This window comes from Neophocaena asiaeorientalis, unplaced genomic scaffold, assembly GCF_003031525.2.
Source record: "Neophocaena asiaeorientalis asiaeorientalis breed wild unplaced genomic scaffold, Neophocaena_asiaeorientalis_V1.1 scaffold15, whole genome shotgun sequence".
Lineage (NCBI taxonomy): Eukaryota > Metazoa > Chordata > Mammalia > Artiodactyla > Phocoenidae > Neophocaena > Neophocaena asiaeorientalis.
Window position 1 is genome coordinate 3,158,024 of NW_020185328.1, and position 15,524 is coordinate 3,173,547.

The window sequence follows — 15,524 nt, forward strand, 5'->3', positions numbered from 1 at the left end:
TTTTTTTTAATACTACCGTAAAAGCCACTTGAGACTTCAAACTTCCTCACATTTAAAAGTGCAGTGTAAATTTTTCATTGGAACTCTCTAAGAATTTAAGGTCTGTAGGTCAGATTTTTTGATAGAAAAATTTTTCAAATGACTTGGCATATAATTATTGTAGTACTGCTTATACAGTATACTCAGCCCTAAATATATCCTAATATTTAATGAGACTACTCTAGCAGATTAAAATTCTGCAAGGGGAAATAATTCCAGGTAGTTAATGGGAAATGTAAACATAATTACCTAAGATTCCCACTGTTTGGTCTCATGATTTCTGGCTGTCAGGATTAGACAACAGGAAGGCTTGCCCTATAACTCTAAGATGGTTGCTGTATATTTTCATTTTCCCTCATTCCAAGAGCTATAGGCAGTCAAAGGACACTATATTAATGTACTAATGTATATCTAACATACAAAATACATGTATACTGGTCCTTTAAATGTTTGTCCCTTGAGGGTTAGTTTAAATCAATTCAAAATCATAAACCAAGTCTCTAATCCCATTTCTCTTTCGGATTCTTAAAAGAATTGTGCTGTCCTTCTTATTGGATAATCCCACCAATTTTGTGGCCAAGCCTTCTCAGAAACTAGTTTTTAAATTTAGAGCTTTGAATAATAAGAATACAACAGAATTCCTGGGAGAATTACAACATCCTCTGGAGAATTTCTGTGATATAAACATCCATAATTTATCCACTTAACAAAACGTTTAGCAGAAGAAAATCAAAGATAAATTGAGGAAGGAATAAGAGGATGAAATCCAGAAGCCGAGTACATTTTACAGTAAATTGATGAGCTGTAATCACAAAGCTGTACTTTTTGTTAGAATTGCAAATGTTATTTTCATTAACCTTCCATCTTGTCATGTCTGAATCATGCAAAGGGGCAATTAAAAAACCTTTTGTGGCACAGATGTCAAGTGGAATTAAAACAAGGAAGGATACCTTCTGGAAAAAACATAAAAACTATTGTAAAATGAACCTTTATACTTCAAATCAGCTAAAGCCAGAAATACTTTAATTATACATTCTTGAAGCATACAATTTTTAGAATATCTTTTCTTTCATAGATTGTTTTCTTATTAACTTCATTTTGACTTAAGCCATTCACTGAAGTTGCAATTTCCTCAAAATTGCACACATTTTATTATAATCCATGATAGTCTGTGTGTTTATATAAAACATACATAGCCAAATGTGGCAACATATTTTAAAACTTTATTAATTTAACATTTGTTCTTCAAATCATCTTTTGTATTTATATTATATACATATTCAAAATGTCAAATGCATAAATGTAGATTATATGCATTTACGTTTCAAAGCTTCATCAGATTTATACTCTGCAATTAATATTAAATAGTATCCTCCTTTATTTCCTAAGCTCTTCTATTCACACACATGAAACAACCATGAAACCTTTGTAGTTGAAATATTGTGATTTTTCTGAACTTCATGTTAATTGGAAAAGCCCTGCACACATGTAGTAACATAATTATGTCTGATTCCCTGTCTGAACCATCTAAGATGTAAGCCAGATAGCCATATTCATTTGAACAAATACAATGTAAATTCTCTTGGCTCTTCTGTCCTAGAAATATAAATGAAAGTTCTCTAGAACTGAGATTCTATCTTCTCCTTCCATTCAAACCCCTCTGTCATTACCTCCCCTAGTATCAGGCCTACCATAATGTTCCATATCAAGAAATAGGGCAATTGGGCCTCCCTGGTGGCGCAGTGGTTGAGAGTCCGCCTGCCGATGCAAGGGACACGGGTTCGTGCCCCGGTCTGGGAAGATCCCACATGCCGCGGAGCGGCGGCTGGGCCCGTGAGCCATGGCCACTGAGCCTGCGCGTCCCGGACCTGTGCTCCGCAACGGGAGAGGCCACAACAGCGAGAGGCCCGCATACCGCAATGAAAAAAAAAAAAGAAATAGGGCAATTAATCTTAACAAGTTAATTAATTTAATGAACCTAAAACATTTGTTCCAACCTCACAACACCAATGAAACAAATTGTGTCAAGATACAGAGTTGTGACATAAATTCTCATCTAGCCACTAGCTGTGTGAGCATGGATATTTCATGTAACTCTCTGATCCTCACATTTTCATCTTTAAAAAAAAGTTAAGGTTAACTAAACAGTTCCTTCCTCTGACATTTTATCCTTCTACTCTTATGGCTTAATGAAAATTGTATTTCTTAAATTCAAGAAAGTAATAGTGAAGTAATATTAATAGTAGTAGCTAACATTTATTGATCGTTTACAGTGTTCCAGGCCTTGTCCTAAGCAGTTAACATATATTAACTCATTTAGTCTTTAATAAACTTTCTAAAATAATTTGCTTTCTGATCTCTCAGAATCCTTTCGGTAATTTGAAGTCCCTAGTTGTGGTCTTTTAAATAAGCCTCTTGAGATTCACCCAAGTTCTGGCTTAGAGCCAAAACATTTCTGGGGACTAGAATTAACAGGTAGAGTCCTAATGTTTATTTGACACAGTGGTCTAATTTATCAACCTACTTATTTCCTTCTGGGAAATCAACTCTTTGTGTTTCCAACTATATAACTATCATTTGTACTTACAAAGCATGACAACTAAAAGCCAATGCTTTAAAGCAATATTAAAAGCTAATTTATACAAGGAGTCTCCCTAGCTTGAATCAGAACCTGGACTGTGGGTCTGAACATCTTGAAGCCTTGTTTCTTGGAAACAGACCCAGATTCCAGGACAGAATTAATCAAGTTATGCTCTTTCTCTGCTCTTTCCTCTGTGCCTCAGAAAACTAGGGTTAATTGAAGCCTCTAGGAAATACCTGATCCTCGTGGATTTCCTGCTACCTTTATGAGCCCTCTACCTTGATCCCCTTCAGGATCCCCTTTCCAGTTCTCCTCCTGCCAGTTTTCCTGTTCCCTCCCCTCAATGCATTGGTATCCTCGTTCTTTAGTTCAGCCATCAGGCTAGCGTCTGCTTTCTGCCATCCTCTAGCAAAAAGGATTGGGCCCTGTTTCACCTTTCCCTCCCTCACTTCAGACAAATTTATCTAGATGCCCAGGTCAACAGCAAACACTGTCTTTAAGTTCTATTCTACACATCCAAAGCCATGGCTCCATCCTGCTCCCCTAGTTAGATTTCCCTTCTTTCACAATGCTCCTTTTTAAACTTATTCTCTGATAATTCTCTCAGCATTCCATGTGGTAAATACCAGAGTGTGGTAAAACCTAACTTCTGTTTCTAATGCTGCCACCCTGACCTCCTTCCTGAACTCCAGTCTCTTATTTCTAAATATATGTGCAACATTTTCCTTGCATGTGTCGTCAGTACCACAAACTCCGTTGTCTTCCCAACTAAGCCTGCTGCTCCTCCAAGGTTTCCATTTTCTGTTAATGGCATCACAGTTTGATTCTTGTTTGTTTTCATACCCTTGTCCAATCAGATGCCAAATCTATTGATTCTACCCTAAAAGTTTTCTCCTTTTTATTTCCTCTCAAGTCTCATTGCTCGAGCAGATAGTCTGACTTAGTCTTTCTACTTTTGAGATAGTTCACATGTAACTACAACAACACAATTAAGCCAGAGTTAAAACTATAAGAATGAGAGATTTAGCATTTTGGTAGATCCAAATTTAGGACTAAATGTTATTTTTACCAGTACTAGAATAAGTTAAATTAAACCTGTTAGGAATCTGAATGAGAATTACAGCTTTTGCAAACACTGTAAAGAAAAAAATTATGGTAGGAGGTGATATAGCAACAATTTTAAAGGGAAAATGTTGATTATTTTATCATGATCAATGAAATATCAGTTCAAATCACTAGAAACAATTGCAGTGTTACTATGTCAGTAAAGTATTGAGAGAAATAGTGAGAATATTATGGTATCAGATGACTCAGCCCCAGCTTAGCTGTGTGACCTTAGTCATGTTGCTTGGCCTCTCTGAGGTGTAGCTCTTTCATTTATAAAATAACAAGATGAATCTAGATCACACAGAAATTAATTCGTTTCTGGATGGGATTGAGAACCACTGGTATAAATAATGAATATATTTGCATTCAACAATGAGGGAAACAAAAATTATCTTTTTAATATAAAAACATGTAAATTAAGGACTTTTCAGTGGATCAAAATAAGATCTAACTATACTATATGGTTTGCATGAGTGAAACATTTGACCGTGTTGATGGGTTTATATCAGTGATTATGCAACAAAAAGGCAGTGGTCCTATGAACACTTCCGAACCATCTCAACTAAGTTCCTGCAAACAAATCAGAACAACAACAAAACAACTATCATATTTCAAATGTATCTGTCTGTTACTGACCAGTATATCTCTATGATTAGCACAGTGACTAGGACTATACTAGGACAATCCTAAGTAGGATATACTAGATACTTGTTAAATATTTGTTGAATTAATAGATTGAGTTGAAGCTGGGTGAAATTAGTTGTTCCCATAATTGCAATTCTGCTGTGAATTTTAAAAACACATGACTTGGTTGCTAAATACTCTCTTGAATTTTATTGTTAGAAACAATGATAATGTGATAAACAAGTATCTTACATTGATTGCCCTGTTTTATTTGTGTGTTTACAGGCAAATGGACATAGTTTTGTACATATGGAACATGAAAAAGCTGTATTACTACTGAAGAGTTTCCAGAACACAGTAGACCTAGTTATTCAACGTGAGCTTACTGTCTAAATATTTTTTATAAATAGTGAAGATACGTCTAGCCAGACCTAATGTTCAAAAATAAATTTATACATAGAAACAAATTTTGCCAATTGCTGGACCAATGGCAAACATTAGTGCCAAATGTATAATACTATATGTTAGCACTGGTCATCCTTAAAAATGTTAACTATATAAATATGATGTTCATGTGGTTATGTATTATTTTAACTGTCAGCCTCTGGCTGTGCATTGGTGCAGTTTTGGTTTTGGTTTTGTTTTTTTTTTTTAATCAAATAAGTTTCTTCTTGAAGTGGATTTCATATAATTTCGGAGCACGGAAGCACACACAAGCTCTTTACAAATTCTGCTCTCCATCAGAAACACTGCCTCAAAGATGTATATGCCTTTATATAGAAAATACAAATATAAAGAATTGTAATTCCCATAAAATATTTCTAGCACAAGGTACATGTTGGCATATATACAAAAAGAATATAGAGAAAAAACAATATTTTCATAAACTAAACATCTCGGATTGAGAAAGAAAATATATCTTAAAATAATACTTTACTATATTGAATCTTTTTCAATAAAAATTACAAGATAATGCCTTATGAAAGCAACTGTACATATGGTATAAAGTGTTTATATTTGGTTCCATATTCATTTGCTAAATTCTCATAACACAGAGTGAAATATTTCATAAATTAGCCATTTATCTCTGGGACCTGAATAAAAATAGGACAAACTAATTTGTTCAATGCCTTTAGCTAATTACAAAACATGCAGAGTTAAGAAACAGACTAAAGGTCATTGTAGATAAATCTTTTTCACCCCAAATGTAAGCAGTGAATGATGGGTGGCAGGAAAGGTGTTGCTTTATTTCTTTCAAGTTTATGTTGATTATAAACTGTAGCCCCTGTGATTTCTTTACTTGTAAATGTGGAATTTATTTGTGTGTTGCTTTATCCAATTTGCTACTTTTAAATCATTTAAAATGAGTTTGGGGTATTGATAAAATTTATCATTAAGAAAGACTATTGTTAGAAAGTTATGGTGGGTGATAAAAAACTTTGGTAATTAAATATGAAACTTCAAATATAAGTTCTCAGAGCCTTGGTCTACCTGTATTATTAATTTCTGTGCCTGCTTTTGAGGGCAGAAATAGAGAAAATACCTTTATTCCCCCAAAGTTTCAAAGTATATACAATTCTAAATTGTCTCACTGAAAACAAAGATTAGCATAATTAGTATAGAATTAGTTATGTTTACATTGGAAATGTTTTTCTCTATAAATGATCAAAATTCATTTTATAATCCTTTAAAATATTTCTTTTATATATTAGTCATTAATTTGATTAAAATATTAATTTGAAATTCCAGAATAATTTCCCAGAGTTGGTTATATGCATTCTCTCTCATATTTCACATAGCTCTCTTTTTTAAAATATATGTAATGGATTTACATTACATGCTAGTGTTCCAAGTATTTTGTTAGGATTTTCACAAGTGTCACATATTGATGTCACCAAAGCTCTGAGAGTAATATTTGTAAGTTACTGTTTTATGGGGACATTGAAAATATTGTATTTTTGTAGGGTCTATTAAAATGAGTGTCACTTATTAGAAGTACAGTGGTATTTTTTTGGCAATAGAATTTGTCACTTGAAGGCAAATGATACTTCACTTTATAGATGAGGCACTAATTTTGATGTTGCTTTATGTCAGAGTGACATTATACTATGATTTTGTAGGCTTTGACATTTAGCAAATGATTAAATGATTGGCCTCTTTAATATGCTTCCCAGAAGTAACTTTTAAATGCATTTTAATATATTGACAGTTTCTGATGAGAAATGTCTTTCAGAGCCTAATTTTTTCTTTGTCAAAACCTCACACCAAACCACCATATCCAGCCACTGGATAATCAAGATAGAGGCCCTCACTGGCCTCGCAAGATCACTTAAAGGAAAAACAAACCCATGGGAGTAGTTCAGTGGCAATGAAGCACCTCCAATCATCCCATTAGTTTTGTTTAATCTTTTGTGGGAGAGGTGGGAGAAGGCCAGATAAAGGACCTCCCAAGTCTTTTTTCTTATGTCAGGTTTCCACATCAAACCCAGGGCTTCAGGAGATGCTTCTGACGCCAAGCTGAGAGGCTCATAACCCTAGTAAACACCTCTACACTCCTAATGTGACAACATTGTCTTGGGCCATGCTTTAATCCTTCCTGTTCTCAGGAAATGAGGAAAAGAGAAAAGGGATCCCTGACCAACTGGAAAAGAAATCTGATGTGCCAAAGCACCTCATTGTCAATTGTACTGCCATGCTGCAAACTGAAAAAAGGCAGGTAATATTGAAAAGAGGTATTTTTTTTTTTAGGTGGACTGAAAAAAATCACTGATCACTTACAGGGGAAAAAAGTCTAATTGATTCCATGGGTGACCAAAACCAATAATACACTGATTTCTGAGTATTGCCTTTTTTGGATAATTGGCTTTACTTTCTGAAATTAGAATCTGGTTTATGTTAACAAAAACAAACAAACAAAAGTTAAGGGTGTGCCTTTAAAAAAAAGAAAAACCAACAACCACAAAAAAGGAGTGGAATTCATGATGACTCCAATAGACTCACCTTGGTCTTTGATTTTTATTGGAATCTTTCTGCTGAGGAAGCTGTCCTGTACCTAACAGAGGGGAATGAGGAAAATCAGAGGTGGAAAGAATAAGCACCAAAAATTATTAGTAGAATTGCTGCAGATTTTGCAATCCAAATAGGCATTAGTGGACAGTTTTTAAAACTATTTACATGGCTTATCATACATTGTCACAAAAGCTCTATTATGATAATTCCAGCCTGCCAGACAACACAAGCTACCTAAACAAACATAACAATTTTAAAATAAAAGGGTACTTTTGACAAGGCATATTGAAAGTCAATATAACATACAAATATGTATATCATGCTAATTTATTGTTCATTGAAATCTATAAAATATATGTGTTCCAGTTAATAAGAATTGTAATTACATAGATGTCAAACAGCCATGGTTGTTTTGGGGCCTTATGTTGGATTGTGTTTTGGGGATGGAAAGCAGTTTTAAAGAGAGGGTGACAAATCAGCATTAATTTGTTCTTAATCTTAAAGATGATTACACATATATCACTAATATAATTACTTTTTAAAAGCAGGACTGAAATACCTTTTACTGGGAGAGCTAAAGAGAGGGAATATTCAAAGGGAGGAAGGCTTTGAAGAAATTAGTCTTATATATTCATATATTAGGTGAAAAGTATCTGAATTTGCCAAAATAACTGATGAAGCCAGAAAAACATTTTACTTTCATTCATAAAATTGATTTAATATCTCCACCACAATTTAAAGCTTTGGAAAATATAGTGTGTTTGCCAACTTGTCTTTCCATTGGCTTTTAATGCTGTCCTCAGTAAATTTCTGCCCCTCACTGGCACACAGATCAAGAAGGTGTATTCTGACGAATACCCTCTTATCAAAGGGCAATACAACATAACCAGATAAAAAGCCGCGTTGGCATAAGACCACCACTGTAAATCTTTGGTAAATTCAATCAGACAACATATTCGACTGATTCCTGATATACTGACCAAACAGCAGGTTTATTGAAATACTGGGTCAGTAAAAAGTTATGCAAATAATGAAACCTAACAAGTTAAGAAGATGAGTCCTTCATGTAGTATCAAGAAAAGTAGGGCTGAGTGTCTAGTAAAGTTCCTGTCACAGAAATGCTAGATCATTCTGAGGCTTAATAAAATGTTCAGACACTGGGTTGGTGATGTGCCCTCTCTTATGGTTGTAGTTACCTGATCATCTGGGAATTGGGGGGAAATCTTCAGATTCAAAATCACTTGCATGAACTTTTTCCTCAGCAATACACCTTCCACTAAGAAAAGCATCCTGACTTGGCCCAGAGCATTTCCCCCATTGCTCAGCAAAACCATCCCCCAAGTGTACATTATAGCAAGAAAATACTGTGGGCTGTGGAAAAATAAATGTGCACCAAAGAAAGCATGTAGGGCAATATTATAGGAGATCCTGTGTATCAGCTCTCCTATGCAATCTTTCAGCTTCATTTGATCTAAACTATTCAGAGAATATTTTTTGAAACACCCCACTGTATAAAACTAAGGCAGATACAATCAAATTTTCTAGTTATATTCTGAACGTTCTGGGGGGCATTTGTGTTTCTAGTATGCAAAACTGACCTCTTTTCCTCACTGCTGCTGCTGCTGTACATCCATTCCTTCAACTCCCCATGATGTTCCAAAGGCAGTAAATGACTTCTTCTATCCTGCTGACACAAGAATAAGAGGCCCCTTAGAGTTCTGTTTGGAGACCCCTGAATATCAGCTAATGGTTCCAGCTCCCAGTTTGGGAGGAACTTTCTTGGGTGATCAAGGAACTTGGAATAGTAGCATTAACAAAGGCTCAAAGGTGAAAGCACTTATGTGTCTGACAACATCAAACAAACCTTGTATACAAGCGTGAAGGTGGCAATGCCTTAGTAGAACTGTTTCCACTTCTGTTTTTAAAATGTTGAACTTTACGGTATTGAGGACTCTCTCTGAGGCTCCCAGCTGATTGTTATGGGGACAGGTTGCAATCGTCTTCACCTTTGACACTGTCTGCAAGAGAATGGTTTGGAAACACTATCCTGTGAGGGTATAAATTGTACAACTTTTACTTTGGAGAATTCCGAGATTTCTGATAAATGGAGGGGAAAAGTCCACTCTAAGTTTTGATTAAAAAGAGTAAATGAAAACCTAGGACTATTGAAGCCTTTGGGCTTTTAACTATGTGATTATCATAATCTTCCCTGAGAGCAGTTCCATGGGAAGTAAAGAGAGGAAAATAATTCACTGGTTCCAACTTTATAAGCATTACTTTATCTGGTAGTGTTTCCCCTGTTGGATTTTGCTGTGTAACAGACAGCTCATGCTTTGTAACAACCCATTGAGCACTGAACAAGATAAGAAGTGGACCTGGATGTAAGGCAGGCACAAATGAGAAGGGTATCTCTTCAGCCACACAAATACCTCCCCAAATTAGCCTGGGCTGCAAAACTCACTTTTTTTGCCTAATTTTGTTTTTGTTAATAGCAGCACCCCAGAGTGGAAGATCGTGAAATTCAAGCAGTGTTTATGTAGAAAGCACTGAAATCCTGTCACTCTTGAGGTTGTAGGCCTTGCCCTTTTTTTTGGGAGGGGGGAGGGAGCTTTTAAAATGTTTCATAATTTTTAACGTGTGTAGGAAAGGGTGTTGAGAAAAAAAGTTAAATGAATCCTCCAACCTTTCCCTACTTTTGAAAATACAAATTTTTTTCCTTAAAACTATCACTGTTGCACAAACACAAATTGTATTATTTGTGCCAGTTTTTTTCCTGCTTTAAAATAACATGATGAGTAAGCAGCCTACAAATAGTCAAGTATCTCTGTACCTAGAGTAAAATATCTTAGTACAGAGACTTATTTTCATCACCAATCTCCACAGTTCCTCCATAGGAAAACAGTTACTGTAGCGGAATCTCAGATGCCTAAGGTATGTCATTCATAAATTCAAAACATTTGGGGACATTTTATTGAAGAATATAACAAAAACATTAAATGCAATGTTAATAAATATTTGTTGAGCATCTACTACATACCAGGCACCGCAAGGGCTGTAACATGGTGTCCTCTGCACAGAAATCTCACAATTAAGTGGAAAGATGAGAGAACTTCCAGATCAAAGACAATGCAAGGCCATATGGTGAGTTCCTTTGTCCCTGCCCTCAGCCCATGTATTGCAAAAGGAAGAAGCATCTTTATCTAGTCAAATCTCTTTTGGGTTTGAGCATGGTTTCTCCATTTGGAGCTACAGATAGGTCTCCCCACTGGGTCCTATGGCCTTTGGGAGGCCATATGAATGTTTTCCAAGACTTAGGACAATATTTGACAGGCTAGAAGTGGCAAGAGTGGATGCCTTACTGGACAAGATAAATAGCAGATATAATCCTTTGAATCTGTGAAAGAGAATTTTGCCAAATTAATACCTCCAAAGAAGAGAGAGACTATTAGAAAAAATGATGTCCCTCAACCTGACTCAGCACTGTGTCTATATGCCTCTGACATGATGGAGGAAAGAGATAGAATCAGTATTTTAAAAGGCTTGGCATGTTTGATTGAAGAGATTCTTCTATGTTGAATGTCCCCAAAGAGTCCCTCCTATGACCACTGCCTCTTATAGACTGTCAGGAAGCATGTGAGTCCATAGGGTCAGATATTAGAGTGACCCCCTCAGAAATGCAATGAGTTGAATATTCATTCAGCTGGCTGCACTTCATGTTTATTTACTTCAGTTCCTTCAGTGTGGTGAAGAGTATTTTCACTGTGTGCTGTTCAGCCCAGCCCATGAAAATACTGTTTGCATGAGGTACGATCACACATATTCACATATCATAGACATTTATTTATTCTTCCAAGGCAAGTCTGATTACCTGAATCTAGGAATTGCTTGTTTTTCTTCACCCAATCTATACATACTCAGTGTTTTAGACACCTAAAAATCCTTCCTTTCACTGAGTACTTTCTAATCTCAACCTTTGCCCATAATGGTCCCTCTACTGGAATGTCTTCCTCTCCCCATTCTCTTTCTACATTATCGAAATTATATGCAGCCTTCAGGGTCCAGCTCAAACATTACCACCATGGAATTTTCCCTAATCATAATTGGAAGAAATTTCTCTCCCTCATATTAATACCATCATATTATTTTTTGTATGTTTTACAGTCCTTACCACATTCTATCAACAGTCATAGAAGTTTGATATATATTTGTTCTTTCCTCTCCTATCACCTGTGTGCTCCTTGAGAGGACCAGACAATACTTAAAAGAGGCATTCTAGACAGAATAGCTTTGAGAGGGCACATCCAGTTTTCTTTAGTATGTATCCTTAGTGCCTGTCATAGTGTCAGATGCATAGTAGATGCTCAATAAATATTTGTACAATGATTAAGTGGATGATAGGCCTGGCACATAAACACATTTAATAAATACTGAATTAACAGGAAGTTGATGTTCAATTTGCATAATAAATTTAAACCATGAAACTTTCATTTCCTCAGTTCATTCCTAATTTTTCTTTCTTCAATTCTCCCTTTTAACCCAATCCTCCTCTCCTCCTCAGCATTTCTTCTAAACCCTTTTATGTTACTGTGCTGTGTTTCAACAGCTGTATTTAATTTCCCTTTTATGTGTTCTAAGGACCTTAACACTGTCCAAAAAGTTTAAGAAATGGCTTTTGTTCACTGATTTGGAGTACATCATATCTATCCTTTTGATTTGTTTGGGTCTTCTTTTCTTTGAAGGAGTCATGCAGATTGATGCCAGAAATCTCTCAGAGAAATGAGTGCATAAGGTTGAACTTTTAGTGCCATGGTCTTGGTCTTACAGGCAGCTTAGAGATAATTAAGCCCAGTTCCCTCATTTTATCAGAGGCCCGAGGCCTGGAGAGGTGAAGCAACGCTGTGAACTAAGGAGACAAAGTACATCGTTAGATCTGGTTTTAGGTCCATACTTAAGGTTCTTCCACCTGAACACTGTGACTTGGTAGATTACTTTGCCAAGGCTATATTTAAAATTTGGAGATGTGGGCAATAGTAAAGGAAGTTGTGATAGGGATGGGGCTAGGGAAAGGTAGTCAGAAGAGGGAATCCCCAATCCTATTTTAGCTCTAAAATTTAATGAAACCACTGCCTCATGCTGCCTGTTCTAGAATAAGAAAAGCCTGTCCACAGGCCTTTGGCCATAGTTCAGCATAACAATATTTTCACACTGCATTTTGGATCATTTCATGGACAGATTCCACCATATTCATCCTTAAAGTGAAATGTCATACACTCTAGCCAGAATTCTCAGGCCACTGCAAAAGCTTTAAAATTAACATGATGAACTATTTACATAGATCACAGAAAATTTGGTTACCTTGATAAAACCGCAAGCCCCCTCCCAAACTTTTATAGAGGTCAAAATCTGGCCTATTGATCTCAAAGTAGAAAGAAAACTATTTATACTGTCATTGGTATTGGCTTTATTAGATACATTGCCTTCATTAGAGGCAAAAATAATATAATGCAGCCCCTGAAAAAAACAGAAACAAAGTGTCTAAGGGAGAAGAACACTAGGTTGGTAACCTCCTAACCAGAGTTTCTTTATTACCTCATAGTATCTTGCTTTCCTTGGAAATAAAGTATTTCTCTCTTAGCTTTCTCTCAATGGTATTTTCCATATTTTTCTATTTGGGTTTCATAGAAAATTGAATACAGAATTGAGTGAAATTGTCTCAAACATTAAATCCATTTCTCATTTACTGTTTTGTTTATACTAATAATACTAAATACTAATTACTCCATCTGCCTCTGCCTTTTAATTTCTTTATATGAGGAGAACTTGCTACCAGGCTGATTAGGGCTTCTTTTCATGAAATTTTGTATCTGTATATCTTGATGGAAACTTCCTTCATTTTCTTTGATAGTAGGGTGCCTCGAACTGCCCAGAAGCTTACACCTTGGTCTTATGGCCCAGTGTCTATATATTTACATGAGGAAAACAATGCCGATTTCTGTTTGAACAAAAATGAAGTGAAAATGAAAAGGGTAATATTAATTGAGAGAGTAACAAGTGAGTAATAAGTGGGTAAGAGTATTTTAGAATAGTAGTTCTTTAAGTATGTTCAGTAAGAGTATTTTAGAAAAGTGAGGAAGAGTAAGAACAGGCTGGATGAAGGGGAGAAATTATTAAGTCATTAAGGGGGTAAGAATGAGAAAGGGAAAAGAATGGAGACAAAAGGCTGGTAGAGAGGAATGAAAGAAACTGGACGGCAGAGATCAGACCCAAATTCAGACACACCCTCTGGTCTCCCGGTGACCACACCCCTCCTTCAGCCAGCCCCAGAATTCCCTTCCTCTCCCTCCCCTCCTGGCAGGAAGAGTGATCTTTCAGCTCTTCTTGGTAGCTGACCTCCCTGATACTCTTCCAGAAGTAGAAAGAAGAATTCAAAGTGAAAAATAAGGCATATATTAGAAATATCTTTCATTTAATCGTTATTTATGCCAGAAAATATTTTTGTAATATAGTGGGTAATTTTTTTTAGTCATGTAACTTCTCAGTAAAGGGAAAAAAATCACAAAACCTTAGCTCATAAAAAAAAATTACCATAAGACTTTTCTGAAATAAAGGCCAATACCAAACAATATAGCCATAGGTAAAAGTTCTGCAAGAAAATGAGGAAAATTATTGTTCTATCATAAGACAGAAAAGGACCTTGAGAGGATCTGGTTCATCTATTAACCTTCAGGGAATTAAACCTCCAGAGAAGAGGCTACCACTTCCCTTAGTAACCCACCCTAATAAAGCAACAAATCATATGTTTCATCCCAATAAGACCCTCTGTTTAAATTACTGGATTCAAGTCTTGCATATCAATAGTATCCTCATACGTAGAAGGACAGATCCATACTTTTTAGGAACATGTCTGCAGTTTGGAAGAGCTGCCACAAGATGGAGCCCTTATATCTATATTATATATCTAAGTCAGCAAGTCTGTAGCTTGGATGACCACCCGCTCTGGACAGTCCATTTTTATGCCTGTTGTACTGATATAACTGTTCATAAAAAAATATTAATAAACTGTTGATAAAACTTTTAACACCCCTTTCCATACTCTTTTGAGAGAATTAATTTGAAATAATGCTCTAAATTTAAACAATACAAGAAAAACAATTAAAAGCTTTGAGTTTATTTTAAGCAGTTTCTATGATTTTTGACTAAACCTCTCAGTTGTATCAACCACCTAGTACCCAATCACAGAGAGAGACTCTGCTCTCTCTCTCTCAGCCTCAGGTGAATGTGTGATTTAAAATTCTGATGTTCCATTTGTTCAGTTTAATTATGACATCTGCCAGTTTAATCATTCTCTAATTAGCTTCAGTTTTCCAAATATTTTGTGCCTTATCTGCCATTATTTTAACGAGTTTCCTTCAAATATGCTCATTCCAAATATGTGGGAAGATGTTTGCCACAAATTATTTAAAATATATATTTTTAAATGAGCTCTCCAAAACTTAAACATCAGGAATTAAGAGTGCCTAGCACATAGCCTTGACTATATAGTTCTAACACTAGTCCACATCTGAATATGTGTATATCTGTATACAGCTTTATTTCTAGCTGACATCAGGCAGTAACAGGTTATCTAGCATAAACTCCTAATTTTTTATTTTATCTATGTGCACAAATAATTAGCCTAATATTATAATCAGATTTTACTTTATTGTAAAGTGAATATGGAATGTATTTCAAACTATGTCTCATAAAGTGACAATCAGAGTCAAGGGGTAGTTTAAAATGTCCCCCAACCTCCCTTCTTTCAGTCAGAATGTCTGGGTATTGGCACAGAGCCCAGAGCAGCTCTGGTGACCTGTGGCCTCAAGCTATTTTGGTTCCTAGGCATTTGGAACTTCAGGGCCTCTACTGGCTAGAGCATTGTTTTAAAAAACCAAAATTTTCTGTTTACCTCTTCTAAGCTAATTATACCCTCACTCTCAGAGCTTAGCCATCATCCTTGTTTGAGCCTCCCCTTTACTAATTCCACCAAAGGCCTATTTATTCATGGTGTTTCTCTGCCAATCATTAATCTTTGCTTCTTTTAAACCCAAGCAAAAGTAGAAAGAAAACACGGTGTTCTTTCCCGAAGACTAGGTAAAACTATTTAAATCCTCTGGTGTTTTCCTCC

General features: G+C 35.7%; 1 protein-coding gene across 3 annotated transcripts in view; it reads left to right on the forward strand.

Moving 5' to 3' along the window:
- LRRC7 (leucine rich repeat containing 7) overlaps positions 1-5,160 on the forward strand; it is a 374,132-nt gene extending 368,972 nt beyond the window's left edge. For 2 of the 3 annotated variants that reach the window (XM_024734618.1, XM_024734620.1), the window contains one exon: positions 4,637-4,744. In XM_024734618.1, the coding sequence (XP_024590386.1) occupies positions 4,637-4,744 (108 nt within the window). Of the gene's footprint in view, positions 1-4,636 lie in introns of all 3 variants that reach the window. The other variant, XM_024734619.1, reaches the window with a different exon arrangement.
- The last annotated feature ends 10,364 nt before the right edge of the window (positions 5,161-15,524 follow it).